The sequence below is a fragment of the Rhinolophus ferrumequinum genome, chromosome 13 (genome assembly GCF_004115265.2).
Source record: "Rhinolophus ferrumequinum isolate MPI-CBG mRhiFer1 chromosome 13, mRhiFer1_v1.p, whole genome shotgun sequence".
Lineage (NCBI taxonomy): Eukaryota > Metazoa > Chordata > Mammalia > Chiroptera > Rhinolophidae > Rhinolophus > Rhinolophus ferrumequinum.
Genome location: NC_046296.1, coordinates 70867132 through 70884876, shown reverse-complemented (window position 1 = coordinate 70884876; position 17745 = coordinate 70867132). Strand labels below are relative to the sequence as shown.

At 47.7% G+C, this 17745-nt stretch overlaps 1 protein-coding gene across 13 annotated transcripts in view; it reads left to right on the top strand.

Annotated features, from left to right (window-relative positions):
* The window catches only part of SNTG2 (syntrophin gamma 2), a 166388-nt gene that overhangs the window by 68763 nt on the left and 79880 nt on the right, over positions 1–17745 (top strand). For all 13 annotated transcript variants that reach the window (XR_004424873.1, XM_033125447.1, XM_033125450.1 and 10 more), the window contains 4 exons: positions 720–763; positions 866–907; positions 4373–4460; positions 7103–7194. Coding sequence is in view for 12 of the 13 variants with exons in the window: in XM_033125447.1 (XP_032981338.1) it covers positions 720–763; positions 866–907; positions 4373–4460; positions 7103–7194 (266 nt within the window). In the remaining variant the exon portion in view is untranslated. The remainder of the gene's footprint in view (positions 1–719; positions 764–865; positions 908–4372; positions 4461–7102; positions 7195–17745) is intronic.

Here is a 17745-nt window from a genome sequence, read left to right as displayed (position 1 = left end):
TTGGCTAACAAGTGCCCAATGGTCCCTCTGGGGCCCCAGTGTTGACTACAAAACAGAACAAAAACGTGGGGTCACCGGGCTCCACAGGGGGTCCCACAGAGGAAGGGTGTTGGCTGTAGGGACCCTTGGCTGTGGAGGACCCCAGGGCCTGGCCGCGTGCAGCGCTGTGAACAGGTGGAGGTGGGCTGGGCCCCATCGTGGGGGCTGGGGCCGTGCTCAGAGGTTTAGGTGGGCGGGAGCCACAGGTGGGCTAGGGGTGCAAGTGGGGGCGGGTGTGCAGTGAGGAGGAGTCAGGTCGGCTTCCCACGGAGAACAGCCTCCAGGTGAAGACGCAAGTGGACGGCTCAGCGGGCTGGCCCCAAGTGCAGGGGGCTGGTGTCCGTGCCTGGGGGTGTGGCTGGAGCAGGAGCAGGGAGGAGGGATCCAGGCAGGGACACGGCAGGGGCAGAGACCTCAGACCTGTGTTTGGAAGGTAGTTCTCTAGTGTGACGGGATTCATGTGCTCAGGTTTGTGGGGCTGCCTGGGGCTGCGCTGTCGGCCTTCCCCACCCCCACGCACACACTGACACGCCCACGTGCTCACGCAGGCACAGGTGCACACGTGCACACACACACACTCTCACACTCATCCAGTTGCTGTGAACACTGAGCTAGGTGACTGTCGTGAGGACGCCTGGGTCCCTGACTTGCTGGTAACAGCCTCCGTTTGCACCTTGCAGCCGACCGGACAGGAATGCTGTTCACAGGAGACGCCGTTCTACAGGTGAGTGTCTCGAACCTCAGTCCTGCACTTGGCTGCATGTTTACTTTAAACTTACAGGGATCAATCGTTATCCTCAAAATCCTTAATTTGTCGTCTCTTCAGGTTAATGGCATTAATGTAGGAAACTCGACCCACGAAGAAGTGGTAAGTGTTACATTGTATATCTATGTTCTGTTTATCAGATGTTCTTTTATTCTGTCTTTCTCTCCGGAGTTACATTTCCCTGAGTGTATTCACATAGACAGCTTTAGAGCTGGAACGAGAGCGTAAAAGACACTGTTAAGTCGTGTTTCAGGAGGAGCCTTGCGCAGTGCTCGCCGAGTCCTGTGCTGGGTGCCCTGCGTGGGGACCCCTGAGGGCGGCTCAGGCAGGGGCCTCATGGACACTGTGAAAGGTCCATTTCCATATGTCTGTCTGTCCTGAAGCCGGGAGGATGGAGGGCCAGGGAGTGTGGACTCCAGGGGGTGGCCTGGGGCCACCCGCTGTGCTCAGAGCATCTCTCAGGGTTTCCACACGCTTGCTCCCTCCTACACGCTTGTGTGCAGCACCCCTGGGAGAATGGCTCACAGGTGATGCACGCACCTGTGGGGACAGCCCGGGACGATGGTGCATCCACACGCAGGTCAGCATTCCTTCCGTGGAAATGACTTTGCCAGTGTCGGGTCAAGCCTCCACGGTACAAGGACGGATGAAGCAGAGCCCCAACCTGAGGCATTAATTCTGCAGTGGGGCCCCAAGTAGTCCTGCAGCCTGGCCATGTGCTGTGGCCGTGTGTGGGGAAGGGTGGGGGCGCAGAGGAAGGCACCAGGGGGAGAGGCGGCGGCAAAGTTGCAGGTGGTGATTAAGCTGAACCTTGAGAAATGAGAGGAAGGGAGGGAGACGCTGACTGAGCAGTCCAGGGGCAGGGCCTGAGTGCAGGGGTGGCCACGGGAAGGGGACAGGAAGGCAGGGAGGGGCCGAGGCCGGAGGGGACCAGCAGGTGCCACCAGAGCTCCTTGCAGGGGTCCTGCTGTGGCTGTCACATGAAATCCCGCAGTTTCAATCTGTTAACTCTAAGGGGATTGGGTGTGCATTCGTTCCCCAGCGTTTATCTTCCCAATAAGCCAACTTTTAGTTCCGCAATAGGACAAACAATCCACCCGACCAACAAGTCCTCCGACCGGCATAGCACTGAATCCCCGAGACCAGTCCCAGGGCACCAGTCATGTTCCCGAGTGAGGGTTAAGTCAGTGCAGGGGCTCCTTCCTCCATTTCTTCACTCAAAGTGTATTTATCAGCCTGTGATGTGTCCGAGGCAGAGAAAGGACTCACACATGGGATAAACTTGATTTGGGGTCTCAAGGGGCTTACAGTTTTAGATTCATGTTCAAACAGATGAAGTGTTTGCATCTGTTGAGCTTCTGAGCTTAGGATTTGTGTTAGCTTCCCAATTTCTGCAAAACTTTGCTTCCTTAAGGTGACAAAACACAGAATAATCCAAAGAGACAGTGCATACCTCAGTAACTGTCATCCCAGCCCAGGAAAAGCAACACACATTCATCCAAGAAACAAATTTTTGACTAAATGATGTGTAAACCTTATAAATGGAGCTACTCCAATATTTGACTGATACAAAAAGACTTTTTGAACCAAATTATCAAATTATATGTCTACATTCATATGTGACACAAAGGACATGTTTTAAGCAGTGTTAATGAGACTTCTAATTGCAATTTTTCAGATTCATAAAGTTCGTAAAAATATTAAATTTGTCAAAGAGTTCATAAATCAGATGGTTCAGCACTCAGTGTTCGGAGTGACGTGTAGCTTCAGTGAATTCTGAAAGAAAAATGCAGGTGCTGCCGAATCCAAAGGCCGCACAAAACGGACATTAATTCCTGTGCACACTGCCTCCTGCTTTGGAAAACTTTTATTACTTGAAAGTGACACAATTATGTTTATGCCCATATAGTATGTACATGGAAACAAACATAATTTTCCTCTTTTTGGTAGACCTGTGTATTTTCATCCACGTGGATATATCACAGCAGCCACGGCACAAACTGAAATCTACGTAAGATTTTTGGGCAAATTCTGAGACTTGTCACCATTCAGAGAAAAATGAAAATTGATGATTGGAAAAATCACTCAGTCTGAGATCTGCATGCAGAGGGTGGCAATACCTGGGGAGGAGTTGACACAGGAGCAGCTGGTCCCTTTGGGGTCCCCCAGCCCGTGTGGTCCATGTGGAGTGACGGCCACAGACGATCCGGTCCCTCCAGCTCTCGATGGGCAGAACCTGACAGAAGATGACAGCAGCCTTTCCCTCTTGTTACAAGGAGCACACGTGTTAGATAGAGAAACAGGCTAAAATAAATGGATCAGACAGATGGAAGATAAATGGATGATCGGTAGAAGATACTGAGATAAATAAGATCGAGATGATGAATGGGGAGATGACGGACAGATACGTAGCTGTGCAAGATAGACAGACAGATGATCGGTAGAAGATGGTTGGATATATCAATAGACAACAATGATAGAAGATAGATACATGGAAAGAAAGGAAAGGAAGGAAGGAAAGGAGGGAGGCAGGCAGGAGATGGATGGATAGATCGATAGATGACAGTGATAGACGGATGATAGATAGATATAGATAACCACCCGTGAGAACACAGCTGGACAGCAGCTGTGATTGGCGTCCCGTCCGTTTATACTCGCAGCAAAGCACCGTCCTTGCTAATCATTCACGTGCTTCCACCTGGGCCGAATAGACAAGCTGGTCAGGGATGTGCTGAAAACTGCCTCCTCCACTTCTTTCAAGGCTTTCGTGCACGTGCGTTTCAGTTTTCTGTTTTGCAGTTTTAGGGGTTTCCACGGGACCCTTCTTACCAGGAGAGGCCTGACTGCAAAGGTCAGCAAACCAGTGTGGAGAGTCTGCCAGTCAGGGAATGGTCTGGTCAGCCCTCCATTCAGAAAAGGGGACGATAAGCCCAGGGCGTGTTTCGGGCCGTGGGACTCGTGTGTGATGGTGCAGGATGAAGGGCGCTCACCCCCTGGCCTGCTCTGCCTGTGGCCCAGAGCGGGCGCTGGGGGGTTCTGCCCTGAGCCAGCGTCTGGGAGCTTTCCTTCCATCCTGCACGGTCACGGGGACTGCAGGGCCCTCTGCGGAGGCTGCGGCTCCACGGTGCAGTGATGCCCAGTGATTTCTTGAGAACTAAAGTGTCATTTTAACGTTGAAGCTAATATTCGTGGCTTTCTGTGTCATGGTTAATCCAGCTGGTATGTGCTCTGCCAGTGTCGGAAAATTGGTATTTACACTAATACACTGAATTCTCAGATGATTTTACTCGGTGGCACGTTACGGTCAGAGTACGAGACAGCTGGGTCTTGAGGTAAAATGACGTGTGTGACATGCGGCTAAAACACTGGGGTTCTGTACTTGGGGACACACGCGCATTCTCGTTATCCCAGCGTAAGCCTGAATTTTCAGTGTTTCAAATTCAGTGTTGGTGATTAACTCAATTCTTGAGAAGCAGATGAGGCATATGGGGCTTTCATTTTATTTCTGTGCCTGGTCCTTTCGTGACAGTAAAGTAGGTGGTTCTTGTTGTTTTGTCCCATCGGCAGGTGCATCTTTTGAGAAATGCTGGCGATGAAGTGACCATCACCGTGGAGCATCTCAGGGAAGCGCCGTCGTTCCTGAAGCTCCCGCTAGGTAAGGGGTGACCCCGGGGCACGCAGGGTGCTCCCTGGCCACGTCGTGTGTCCTTGTGCTTCGTGCCGACAGCTGTACAAGTCCCTCCCTGAGCACGTGTTCAGCAAGGGGACACAGGAGGCCCGGGCGGTGTCCCTAAGACAGGCTGCACTTTGTAACATCCACAGACATCTTAAAACAACACATCATCCGACGGCCCGTTTTGATTAACTTTCCATTTTCAAGTCAACTCGCTGTGATTGCATCTACCTGTTCACATGCAGTTATTTAGAAACGGAGTTAGTATTTCAGGCGTCCACGCTAACTTGAGAACATAACGTAAGGAAGACACACCAGTTCGTCTGTGCTGTGACGAGCCTCGTGTGCCCGCGTGCAGACCTTGTGTCGGGTGCATGTGGAAATGAGAAACCACTACCCATGATAGTTATTAGGACTTGTACTGATTCTCTTCAGCTCATGTCTTTGTAGGATGTATGCATACGGCTACCATCATGGCTGTGATCTGGTGGCGTGGGTCCCCTGCCAGTTGCGACAGGGCTTTGGGCACAGGCCCAGCTCCCTGGGAGCCCACGTTCTGCTGGTGACTCCGCAGGGTCGTGTCGCACTGAGCCGTAGAAGCAGGCCCTCCCCCTGGCGGGTGGAGACGTGGGGCCTCCCTCCCACCCCCACGGCACCAGCAGCAGCCCCGGCTCATCGCGGCCGTTTCCCTTTCTTCTTCTCGGTCTCTGTGTCGTGGGAAGGAATGGCTTCCTCTCTCGTCCTGGGCTTACCTTTTGTCCCCGTGTTTTCTCTCCTCTTCTATCGTCCTCAGTTGTCCCTGGCCCAGGTAGAGCCCTCGGAGGGTCCACACTCGACAGAAATGGCCTTTGAACTCACAGTTCTCTTTCTGCTTTCTTCTTCCCGAGTGACTCGGAGCAAATCCATTTCAGTCACCCCTTGTCCCCCATGAGACAACAGTGGGGTCGCTGTGTTGTCCACTGTTCTTAGAGAAATTGCTGTAGCTCCCATTGCTGTAAAACTACATCAGCAGGACGCCCCACGTGTACTGCCTTCTTAAAAGACCAATGCGTCTGCAGTAGGAGCCCCTAGATGGAAGGAAACAGGGACACGATGAGGTTGTCTGTGCAGGAAGGCAAGTGCTCCCAAAGTGGTAGGAAGTGGAAAATATTCAAAACCAGGACAAAATGCAGAGGGACACGCAGCACGCGTGCATGGCGTTCCATCTCAGGATTTTGAGAATGAACTTCCCTGAATGGAGCCAGCCCCGTACGGGTGCTGGACACGCATCAGGAGGCCACACCCAACCTGTGAGAGGGCTCAGCTGTGGGCACAACGTGACCTGCAGGATCCAGCAGCCTGTGAGAGCTCCCAGAGCTTTGCAGAAGAACACACTAGATTGAGAAAGAGGAGAATGCATGTATTTAACAAATGAGCGGGCAATAGCACATGTGATTAATTATGCTGGCGATCGTTTCAGGTCCCACTCAGCTCCTGGTGGCCAGTTGCCCCAGTCCTTACAGGGCGCTGAGTGAGGCCAGTGCCGGGTCTGAGTGGAGAGCAGAGGAGGCGGCTGCTCTAACAGAAAACCGCAGACTGGGGGCTCCTCTCAGTTCTGCAGGCTGGGAATTCAAGATCGAGGTGCTGGCAGATCCATGTGGGCTTGGCCAGTGCTTGGCGCTGAGACTGTGTGAGCTCTGCCTCCTTGACCTCTCCTCTGCAGTGACCTTGAGTTGTCCGTCAATTCAATAGACGGCAGTTTTCCTTTTATTTGGTTCTTGAAAAGCTACAAGTGTTAAAAGCTTCATATCCATAAAAATGGAAGCACAGTGGCTGTAATCCCTGCATAACTCAGGCAGAGCTTCCTCTGGTGAATTCAGACCCTGAAGGCAAAATGGCCTTTGCCTGAGCAGACGTCACGCGGCGAATCCGTGTCTGTGCGAGCAAGTCATCCCGCCCCAGACGTCGTTTTTGGTAAAAGCAACAGCACACGTGAGGCTTCCAGCTCAGTTCTCCGCCAACTGGTGATGGTGTGACCGCCACACGCGTGTGCTGCCCGCCTCCACTCACCCTCACAGCCCTCGTGCAGGCCTGATGGCACCAGTGCCCAGGGCCCGCACGTGGCAGCCGGCCAGGTAGGGCACAGGACAGGGGAGGGAGGGCCCCTGCTGAAGGGGGCGCTCGCTCAGCTCCAGTCCAGTCGAGCTGATTGGGAGACCGTGCCCCAGAAGCATCAGATTTTTCTAATTTATCAAGAAACTCAGAAATCTGGATTTTCACGTGGAGTCTTGTTTTTGTCAAGTCAGAGCTGTAGGTGCGGTCTGGCTCTGCCCTCCCATTGGCGCCTCCGCTCCCCGAGCGTGACAACTGCCCCTAATTGGCAACTGGGGGTCTCTCTGGGCCCTGGAGGTGAGGAGGCTGGTCCTCCCATCCGTGCATTGCGGATTCTACTCCATGTCAGATCAGGGCGAGGTGGCCACGTGACCACGCAGGGGGTTGGTGGCACAGCCCGAGCTGGGCACCGCTTCTCCCAGAGGGACGGGCGTCCTGTCCTCGGCGACTCCTTGGGGGCACTGAGGGCGTTGTGATCTCAGGGGGCTTGTCTTCAGCTCCATGTGGAACCACCGTCTCTGTTTTGTCCCCAGGGTCCCCGGGGCCACCCAGTGCCCACAGCAGCCGGGCCTCGTCACCCCTCTTTGACAGCGGGCTGCACCTGAATGGGAGCTCCAGCCACACAGTAAGCCGGCTTCTGCTTGCATTTCACTTCGGGGACAGCAGTTCACCACAGACTGTCTGGGCAGGGTTAGACAGCACCCCCCGCCCAGGGGTCAGTGGCTGTTTCGGGGGGGGGGCTTCACATGTGGAGTCGAAAGCTGGTTGGGCCGTTGCTCTGCTGGCGCCTGTCTGCGGTGGGCTGTGTCCACTCCCAGTGCGTGCAGCGCAGCGAGCAGGCAGGGCGCGTCCTTCTGAGGAGCAAGGAGCCCTGCCTCTGACTCCCGGACACTGACTGCAGGCACCACTGGCAGTTCCGGGACGCTCCTATAAGAGCCCAGGAACGGGGCACGGCCAGGGTGGCGTCTGAGTTAATGGAAAGCTCCTAGGAGGGTGATGCACTTTCATCATGCTCGAATCTCCACCCTCCCAAGAAACCTGACTTGAGCCAAAGGAAGGAGAGGCTGCGATCAGGGGGCCCCAGACCCCAGGCTTCGTCCCTCAGGGAGCCCCCACCCTGTGCAGCCTTCCTCCAGGGGGCGGGCCGCCCGTAAGCTGGCTGGAGAAACGTGTCACTAGAAATCGGCCCGACTGCACCATCAAAATGGTCAGCTGTGCACCGTGCAGGCGAAGCCCAGGGAAGAGGGTTGTGTTTGTACAAGACCTCTTTACGGTGTCATCCTTCGTCATGTTTAACCTTTTCATAGAGTTCTTCGTACTTGAAAACGGCATTTAGTGTCTCTGTAAATAATAAGACAGCTGCCTAGGAATGTGCAACTCAAATCAATAATTAGAATATTGTCCCTAGCTTACACACCTCGTCACGTGTCACTTGTGTGTCCCATTTTCCGGCTTTCCCAGAAATGAACAGTATCCTGAACCTTGTATTTGTCATCCCCTTGATAAAGAAAATGGCTGTATGCATCCCTAAAATACGCCATTTCCTGTAGTTTTGAGCTTTATAAGATACTCTGTCATAGCCTTCTGGGCTTTACATCGTTACGTGCTATTTGTATTGTTTTTAAGACCCACAGGTGGTGGTGTGTGTGGGCCTGACATACGTTTTGCTGTATGGCGTTTGTGTGACTACAGTTGATTGACTATTAGTTACCAGTGGACATTTGACTTTTGTTCTCTGGCTGGGTTTTGTTTTCCCTAGTTTGTTGTCATTAATACTGGGGCTGCCGTGAATGTGCTTGTCCACGTCTCTGGGCTGTCGGCACAGGTGGACTGTCTGGGTACAGGTGATGCCACCTTTGTTAGCACCGTAGACGACACGGCACCGGCCTCTGTCCCAGTTCTCCTGCCCAGCAGCCCCGGGAAGGCCAGCTGCACCACGGCTTCCCCACTGCTGGATATTTGGGGGTGAGAAATGGCTGTGCACGGGGGTCCGCCCCCAGCTCCTCGGTTACTGAGGCGGTCTCCTTGCTTTTCCTCCTTGCACTGACCTAGGGTTTCTCCTCTTCTGTGAAATGTTTTCATTCCTTAGTTCAGTTTTCCTCACTGCTCCATGGAAATTCTTCCCATGTGCTTGGAGTTAATATTTGGTTAGTTATGAGCAGAAAATATTTCCTCACAGTTTACAGCCTGTGCTTCTGTTTTATTTACAGTATCTTTTGATAAATAGAATTTCAGAGTAGCCAAATGTATCCATTTCTTCCCATCAGAGTTTGTGGTTTTAGGATCTTATTCAACAAATCCTTTCTTATCCTAAACTCATAAAGATATCTGCTCATATTTTCTCCTAAATATTTTTAAGGTTTGTTTTTCACTTTACAAAGCATATGAGATATATTTTTGTAAAACATGTAAAAAACTGGGATCCAGACTCATGTTAAGGGTAAGCAGTCATCCCACCCTGTTTCCCAGTGACCCGCAGTGCCACAGGCAACGCAACATGCAGCCTGGCTGCTGCTGAGACCGTCACTGTGTTCCGTTTGTCCCTATCATACCGACACCACACTATTTATTAATTACTAGCTATTGATTGTAAGTCTCTGTCCTCTGGAGGCTCAGCCTCTCACCACCTCTTAATTTACTGGATTTTTCCATCCTCTCTCTTCCTGTATTTTTTCTTGTGAATATTAAAAAGCTTTGATTAGATCCCACAAAACGACTTTGGGATTTTCATTACAATTGCACGAGATTTACATCTACTGGGGAGATCATCTTTCCTATTTGCGAAAAGGACGTGTGCTCCTTTACTTGGGTCGTCTTCAATTTTTTTTTTCTTTTTTGATGACTTTCAGCACATTTTACTACTCTCTTCAAAGAGACCACTTTTGGCTCCACGGACCCATGTACCACCACTGTGTTCGTTTTTGTCATCTTTCCTTTCACTTTCTTTGTGTTTTTGTCCTTTCTCTTATTTTTCACAATCCAGTCTGACAAGCTCTATACTTTCGTTTGAGTTTATTGTGATTGCGGATATATTCCAGCTTCTAATCAGGGACTTTAAAGTTTTGTTTGTCACCCTTTTTCATGTTCCTTTTCCCCTTCTTGATATAATTATTTTGTTAGTATTTCTCATGTGTCTTTTACGTTTCCTTCTACTGGTTTAAAATTTATATACTTCATCTCCATTTATTAGAGGTTACCCTTGACATTTTACCATATATACTTTGGTCATAAGATATAAAAATACAATATCTTAACTTCCTCCCACAGTAACACACGGACCTTATAATATGAGCCTGAACCATCCTGTCCTGACTTGCCGCTGTGTTTGGAAGCCATTCTTTTTTATTATTATTATTAAATTTATTGGGTGGGGTGACATTGGTTAGTAAAAATCACATAGGTTTCCAGTGTACAATTCTGTAATATGTCATCTGGGTATTGCACTGTGTGTTCACCACCCAGAGTCAGTTCTCTTTCCATCACCGTATATTTGATCCCCTTGACCCTCATCTACCACCCTCCTCCCCCTTTACCCTCTGGTAACCACTAAACTATCGTCTGTGTCTATTGAATTCCTGTTTCTTTGTCTTGTTCCTTTCTTGCTTTCAGTTTTATATCCCACATATCAGTGGAGGATATCGGTGAACCACATGTGGTTCTCAACTTTTCTGCCTGACTTATTTCCCTCAGCATAATAATCTCAAGATCCATCCATGTTGTTGCAAATGGTCCTATTTCATCTTTTCTTACCGCCGAATAGTATTCCATCGTGTATATATATCACAACTTCTTTATCCATTCATCTATCGAAGGACACTTTGGTTGTTTCCATGTCTTGACCACCGTAAACAAAGCCTCAATGAACATTAAAGTACATATATCTTTACAGATAAATGTTTTCAGATTTTTGGGGTAGATACCCAGGAGAGGAAATGCTGGGTCATATGGTGATTGTAGTCTTAATTTTTTGAGGAAACTCCGTTCTGTTCTCCATCGTGGCTGCGCCAGTCTGCATCCCCACCAGCAGTGTGTGAGACAAGCCACTGTTTAACCCACATTTCTAGGATTACAGCCTCTGTTTCCCATCACAATGGTTGCATTTAATGCTTCTTATGACATCTGCTTGCTTTTCCCTCAAGGCTTCTCACTAGAGGTCACGGCCTGTTGGCAACTCTGCTTCAGCTTATATAAAAATAGGTTACTTTCTGTAAAACTGGGGCCCTGGTTTCCACTGTCTGTGGTTTCTACTGCTGATGCCAAGATGCTTTCGGGGAAGCAGGCCCTCCGGGCGTCTGTTCTGGGGCGTCTTGTGGGGCCCCTGCTGCTGGTGTGTGCGGCTTCCTACGTGGCGACTGCATACAGACCTCCTCCTTATTTTTCCCGCTTTTGCTGCCGTGTGTTTCCTCAAGCTGAGTCAGTTACCGACAGCTCCCCGCCCTTGTCCTGGCAGGTCTGATCTCTCCCACTGTCTCCTCTGGGACTTAGGCCGCACACGTGTTCTGTCAGTTAGAACCCTTGCTTCGTTTCCTCGTTTCTCCTCCTTGTCATTGTGCCCTCTTCTGGGATTTTTATTTCATTTCTTCCAACTTTGTACAGTATCCCGGCTAAGCCCTCCGCTGAGTGTTTTGCTTTTTTAAGTTTCTTTTTTTTTTTCAAAAAGGAGAGGGTATATACAGAGCACTGGATGCATACCCAGTCATAGTTCAGGAAGGTGAATAGTCTGTGTGGGACGGTACACGACTGAGAAAGTGACAAGACAGGTCGTGGAGAGGGGCCTCCTGAGCACCCCCCTAACATGTTACTTTACTGGCCTCAGGCCATTAGTGTATGTCCTCAGGCTTCAGTGGAGACTCATGGGTAGAGTGAATAGCATAATACTTTGTTGTGTTTACCCACATGCATCATCGTTATCAAAAAAGAAAGATGGAGAGAGAGAAATGCAGAATTTAACACTGTGCTGTGCTTCTTTAAATGGCTATTTCACCTCCAAAATAAAATGTCATCACGTTGTTTAAACTCATTGCAGAGAATCTGAATTTCAGAGAGTTAGAGAATGACATTAATATGTTATTGTTTAAAAAGATACCAAGACTCAAAATCCATAGTACTTACAAAGACAGCCTCCTTGGTTTGGCAGCTGCTCAGTCGATACTCTAACAGCCCGTGTGTCCACACCCTCCCCACCATGCGTTCTCGTCCAGAGACTGTGGGGCGCTATGCCCGGCGCTCAGGGGCATCACACAGGCAGCACAGTAAGAGTCGCTGGGGACAAGGTAACGGGAGCTCTGCCATCTGCTTCACTGAAAGGACGGACGTGGGAACATCCTGAGACTCAAAGGATCAGACTGGTTTGCAAGGCTGTGTTTGCAGACTTGCTTGTATCACTTCCATTCTCCCAGGACCAGACCTGACAGAGCAAGAAACAGAGTGTTGTGGTCTGAGCAGCTTTATAATCACAAGAAGCCCAGGGGGCTGGTTTCATCTCACGATTGTACACCGCTGACCCCAACGCACGTCTCCTTGTGAAGGCGGGCTGAGCCTGTGGGACGCGTTTCCTCTGACTGCTGGAGCAGTTCCCTGCATTACGTCCTCTGTGTTTTCATTTGAGACTGAATTATTCACGGCTCCCTTTCCCAGATGCTGCATTCCCTCAGTTTTTCTCCCGCACCCGCAAGAGGAACTCTACTCACAGCTTTTACATCCGACTGCCATGTGTTTTCTTCCAGCAATTGAGTGTGGCTCACGATGTAAAATTCTAAGTTCATCACTTATACTGCACCATTTTTGTGTTAAAAATCTTACTGAAATTTATAATGATAAAATCTCAAATTCACATTAACATCACCTGTTTAGATCTGAAAATGTACATTGCAAAACGCATCGGTCCTACTAGCCTTGCCTTCTACTCTGACAAATTCTGTCTGGCTCGCCTGTTAGCTAGTGTTTGTGCTTTCCCTCCAGAGGGCATGGGCGGGGCTGCTCCTCGATCGTTTGCGTGTCTCCTGTCTCCCGAGGTGTGCTGCTGCCTCTGCGGGGTGTCCTTGGATTGTTGGGTGCCGACTGAGTTCTCAGAGACAGTACATGCTCATCTGATTAACTTCCCTTCGTAAGAAAACCTTACATAAAATGAATAAGGAGCTTCAGTGAAAGAACAAAAAATTCCTGACAGTACGTACCTGATTTTGTAACCTAAAAATATTAAAAGTTTAATTCAAGAAGACTACAATCGTTACAAAGAACTGAATGACTCAAGAGGTGTATAGGAAAAAATATATCAAAACACAAAGCAAATAAAATTTTACAGAAACTATAAGGAAATGGATAAGAACCTTGCAAATAGTAGTTGTAAAAAGGAAATAATAAATGTAATAAGAAAAATAATTAAACAAACAAAAGTGTAACAAAATACTAAACAAATAAACACATAAGTTAGCATTGAGATTTCTGAATGAAAGAGAAAGACTCTCAGGCTAAGATAATAAATCAGTGAATAATATTTAACTGTTTAATTAAAACATAAGGCACATACAGGGAAGTATACAGCTCTGAAGTAACAGCTCAGTAAATTTTTTAGCATGTTGGTCAAATTATAGTACATCCCAGAAATCTCAAAGAATCCACACACACACCAAAAGTAACCACTGTTTTGACCTCACTCACCACAGATTAATTTTGCTGGTTTTGAATTCTCATGGCTGGTGTCCTAGGCCCTTTTGATAACACTCAGATACATTTAGAAATGGAAGAAGAGACTTTACAACTGATACCACACAAATACAAAGCATCATGAGAGACTACTGTGAACAACCACACGCCAACAAATTGCACCACCTGGAAGAAATGGGTAAATTCCCAGAGATAGACAAACCACCAAACCTGGATCAGGAAGAAACAGAACATCTGAACAGACTAATTACAAGTAAGGAAACGGAAGCAGAAATCAAAAACCTCCCAACAAAGAAAACTCGAGGAACAGATGGCTTCATGAGTGAATTCTACCAAAGATTCAAAGAATAAGTAACACCAATCCTTCTCAAATTCTTCCAATAAAGAGAAGAGGAAGGAACACTTCCAAACACATTTTACGAGGCCAGCATTATCCTGATATCAGATGCAGACAAGCACACTACAAAAATAAAATTACACACTGATATCTTTGGTGAACACAGATGCAGAAATCCTCAACAAAAATACTAACAGTCTTAATTCAGCAATACATTAAAAGGCTCATACACCATAATCAAGTAGGATATACTCCCAGGATGCAAAGATGGTTCAATATCTGCAAATCAATCAACATGATATAACACAGAACAAAATGAAGGATAGATGTAGATGTAGAAAAAACATTTGACAAAATTCAGCATCCATTTATGATGAAAACTCTCAGCAAACTGTTTGTAGCGAGACCATATCTCAACGTAATAAAGGCCATATGTGACAAGCCATGGCTAACATTATATTTAGTGGTGAAGAGCTGGAAGCTCTTCCTCTCAGATCAGGAACAAGACAAGGGTGCCCACTCTCCCCACTTTTAGTCAACACAGTACAGGAAGCCCTCGCCAGAGCAATTAGGCAAGAAAAGGAACTAAAAGGCATCCAAATTGGAAAGGAAGAAGTAAAATTTTCTCTGTTTGGATACATCGGCATGCAAAATCAGTAGGCAAAAAGTCAATTGTATTTTCTATACAATAATAACAAACTATCAGAAAGAAAAATTAGGAAAATAATCTCACAATTTCATCAAAAAGAATAAAATACCTAGGAATAAATTTAACCAAGAAGGAAATTATCTGCACACTGGAAACTATAAGCTGCTAATGAAAGAAATTTAAAGACTTGTTTTAGGGATACGGCAATTAAGAGAGCATGGTACAGTTTCAAGGGTGCATGAAATGATCAGCCGCACACAGTAGGGGAATTACAGATAAATGCTGACATTTATAAAAAAACTTGGTACCACAGAGGTGCCCTCAACATCACTGGGGAAAAGATGGGCCATTCCAACAGGAGTGCTGTAAAAATACGTTGCCCAGGCCCACGCTAGAAATACAAACCAATTTCAGATGGGTTAAAGATTTATATGTGAAGCCAAATCTATACAACTTTTAGAAAGGAAATCAAATTTTTCTCAGGATAGAGAAAAAATTTTCATCTTTAAAAATGTTAATTTGACTCCGTTAAGAAGGTGTCTGTTCCTCAAACACTAGTAATGTGAGAAGCCACGCCCAAAACTTGGTTTACCTGTTGTTATTACTTAGAATATAAGAACGTTCACACATTGAAATAAAAAATAACAAAGAAATGTATACAAGATATACCACTAGATATTTTCATAAAAAGAAACAAGAATAATAAATAATCACATGGAGAGATTCTCAAGCTCATTAATTAGAAAGGAGATGTAAATATCCAAATGAAATATCCGTTCTCTATCTAGGAGATTGCGCATCAAAATGCTGCTAATATGTGGATTACGGGAATACTTTGTATAAATAAAGGGGTATTCGTCGGTGTAACCACTTTGGAAAACAGGTACAACGTTTGAAAAGAGCACCTTTGAAAGCCCAGGGGTGCAGAAATCGCCCTTCTGGACAGCACAGCAGACCTCCATTCGCATGTGTGACGAGACGCGTGCAAGAGCCTCCACTGAAAACAATCTAAAACACTCGTCAGATTCAAGTGCAAGAGAAGGGTGAGTGACCCGGAGGGCGTCCCACCCCTCGGCTGCGGGGAGCCCTGGGGGAGCCTCCACATGGCCCCACGTGCTTGTAAGGTCTGTGGTTCCTTCTTCATAGCTGCTGTCACGGGCGGGGTGCAGCCGCCCTGGGCGTGTCCTGCGCCAGGAAGGGTGGGGTGTTGAGCACACAGCCTCGGTTTTCAGTGAACTTGGACTGCTCTTGTATAGGCCTCAGTTTTGTATTTTTTCTTAAAGAGGGCCCCCCATATTTTGTCATCTTTGTGCTTCATGAAAACTGCATCCCTTCCAGCAGTCAGGCCACTGGTCGTGGGGGACAGAGGACCCAGCGGTGCCGTCGATGACAGAGCAGCCCCGAGGGCTGCAGTGCGTCAGTCGTCTTCTAACTTGTGAGTCCTGTGGGGGCCTCATGGGTGCCTGTTGTACTTTTATGCTTCATAATTCACATGTGATACATGGACATAAGAATATGCGTGTAATTTGTACATGTCCCTATGGCACCCTAGTTTCAATGCAGAGAGGAGAAAGCTATGATGACCATACGTAGATGTCTTAGGATCACCATCGAACCTGAAAAGGGTTCTTTGGTCCTGAACAGCTGCCTTCCCTGTCCGTAAGGACTTCGGATTTGGCAGAGTGATGACACATTCATGTGATGAGATTTTTCAGGGTTTTTAAACAAATTTTACCAAGAATGTTTAACATCTGGAAAGTACTTACTTGATGTTAATTCTCCCACATAAATGCTGTAGGAGCACACTCACTTACAAAGCCCCGGAGGAGGGAAAGGTGTGTGCTGGATGCAGTGAGTGCCTGTACCTAGGAGGTGTGGGTGGTTTTAACGTCCTCCTCTGTGTGTGAATGTCTGTGACAGTAGGAATAGCAATGACAACAGCCACAGCTTCCAGGACATTGACGCAGCAGGCATCCTAAGTGTCCTGCACTGATTATTTCCTTCTCCGAACCCTGGGCGAAGAAGGAGACGTTAGTCCACGTCTAAGGCAGCACAGCTCTTAAATGCTGGCACACGCCTAGGAAACAGTACACGTCCGAGCGGAATCTGAACTGCACGTCCTGGTCCTGGGACCTGCTTCTCGTCGTTCACAGCTTGCTGGGTGCTCTAAGCACTTCACACATGTTGAGTCTTACAACCCTCACGCTGTCCCCTTTGTTTCTGCCATTGCCCGGGTGAGGAAGCGCGGTCTGGAATCGAGTAACTCAGCAAGGTGTTGACACCCCTAAGTCAGGAGCTGGGACGTGGACCCCGGCTGGCTAGCTGCACAGGCTTCGGGGGAAAGATGGAGGGTTAGCATTATGAAAATGCGCTTTCAGTCTTTCATTCATTCCATAATGGTGACTGGATATTTGCTGCGCGTGGTGGTTTGTCCGGTCGCTGGAGATTGTGGTAGGGAAGGGAATGACCCCAGAGGGGCCCGTGGCCTGGTCCCCAGGACCTGTGCACGTGTCACCCAATGTGCGAAAGGGAGTCTGCAGATGTACTGAAGGTCTTGTGATGTGGAGCTGACCCCAGCGTGGCCACGTGGTCAGTGTGGTGACCGGGTTCTCTAGGAGAAGGGAGGGGGCGCGACGGAGGAGGAGTGGGTGTGGGCGTGACGTGGGCGTGACGTCGGGGTGACGACGAGGAGTTCGCGTTGCGTTCCTCGCGTTGATGCGTGGGAAGCGCTGAGTATCGGACTGTGCGCGGGTATCGTTCGCCATAGGAGGGCCTCGGGCCTGTTCAATAATATCACATTTTCCCCAAATAATACTTGCACATCTCTTTCTTCATGACGTGCTCCAGTATTTTATTACTCTGTATCTTAAATAGATTGTAGTAACTGTAAAGGCTCCTCACAGCCGTGATTTACAGCCACCCAAGGGAAAGTTTAAGGAGAAGCAGATCCTGTTTATTTTCATCATTTATATTTCATAAGATAATTTTAAATCTCATCATCATCATAATGATTTCAATATGAAGAATATTAAATAATCTGCTGTCAGATAAACTCATTGCTCTTAATAAATGTGTTGCTGTAATATTAAAAAATTGATACAACTTAAATAATTTAGTAGTTAGCTGTCTTCACAAAATTAATGAATTAATATTTATGCTTTAAAATAACAGACTAAGTATTTCCACTCAAAATATGTCAAATTCAAATAGAAAAATTATTTACATATTTTTTTGAAACGCTAAGATCATGCTGCTTTGCTCCTGAGATATGTCTTATTTAGCTGCAGAAAAATATTTCAGAATGAACCTTTTCCCTCAGTAATAATTAATATTTGATGGCTAATTGAGCCTTTAAGAGCTGCTTTTTGGGAGAGAAAACAAAAATATTTTAGTGAGAAACACACTTGGTTAAAAATTGACAGATATGATGCCTTGGTGGCTTTGTCCAATGGTCATGTCACAAAACAGCCACTAAAGCCTCCTTGCTGTGTGCAGGGTTTCACTGGGGGTGTGTGCCCAGACCG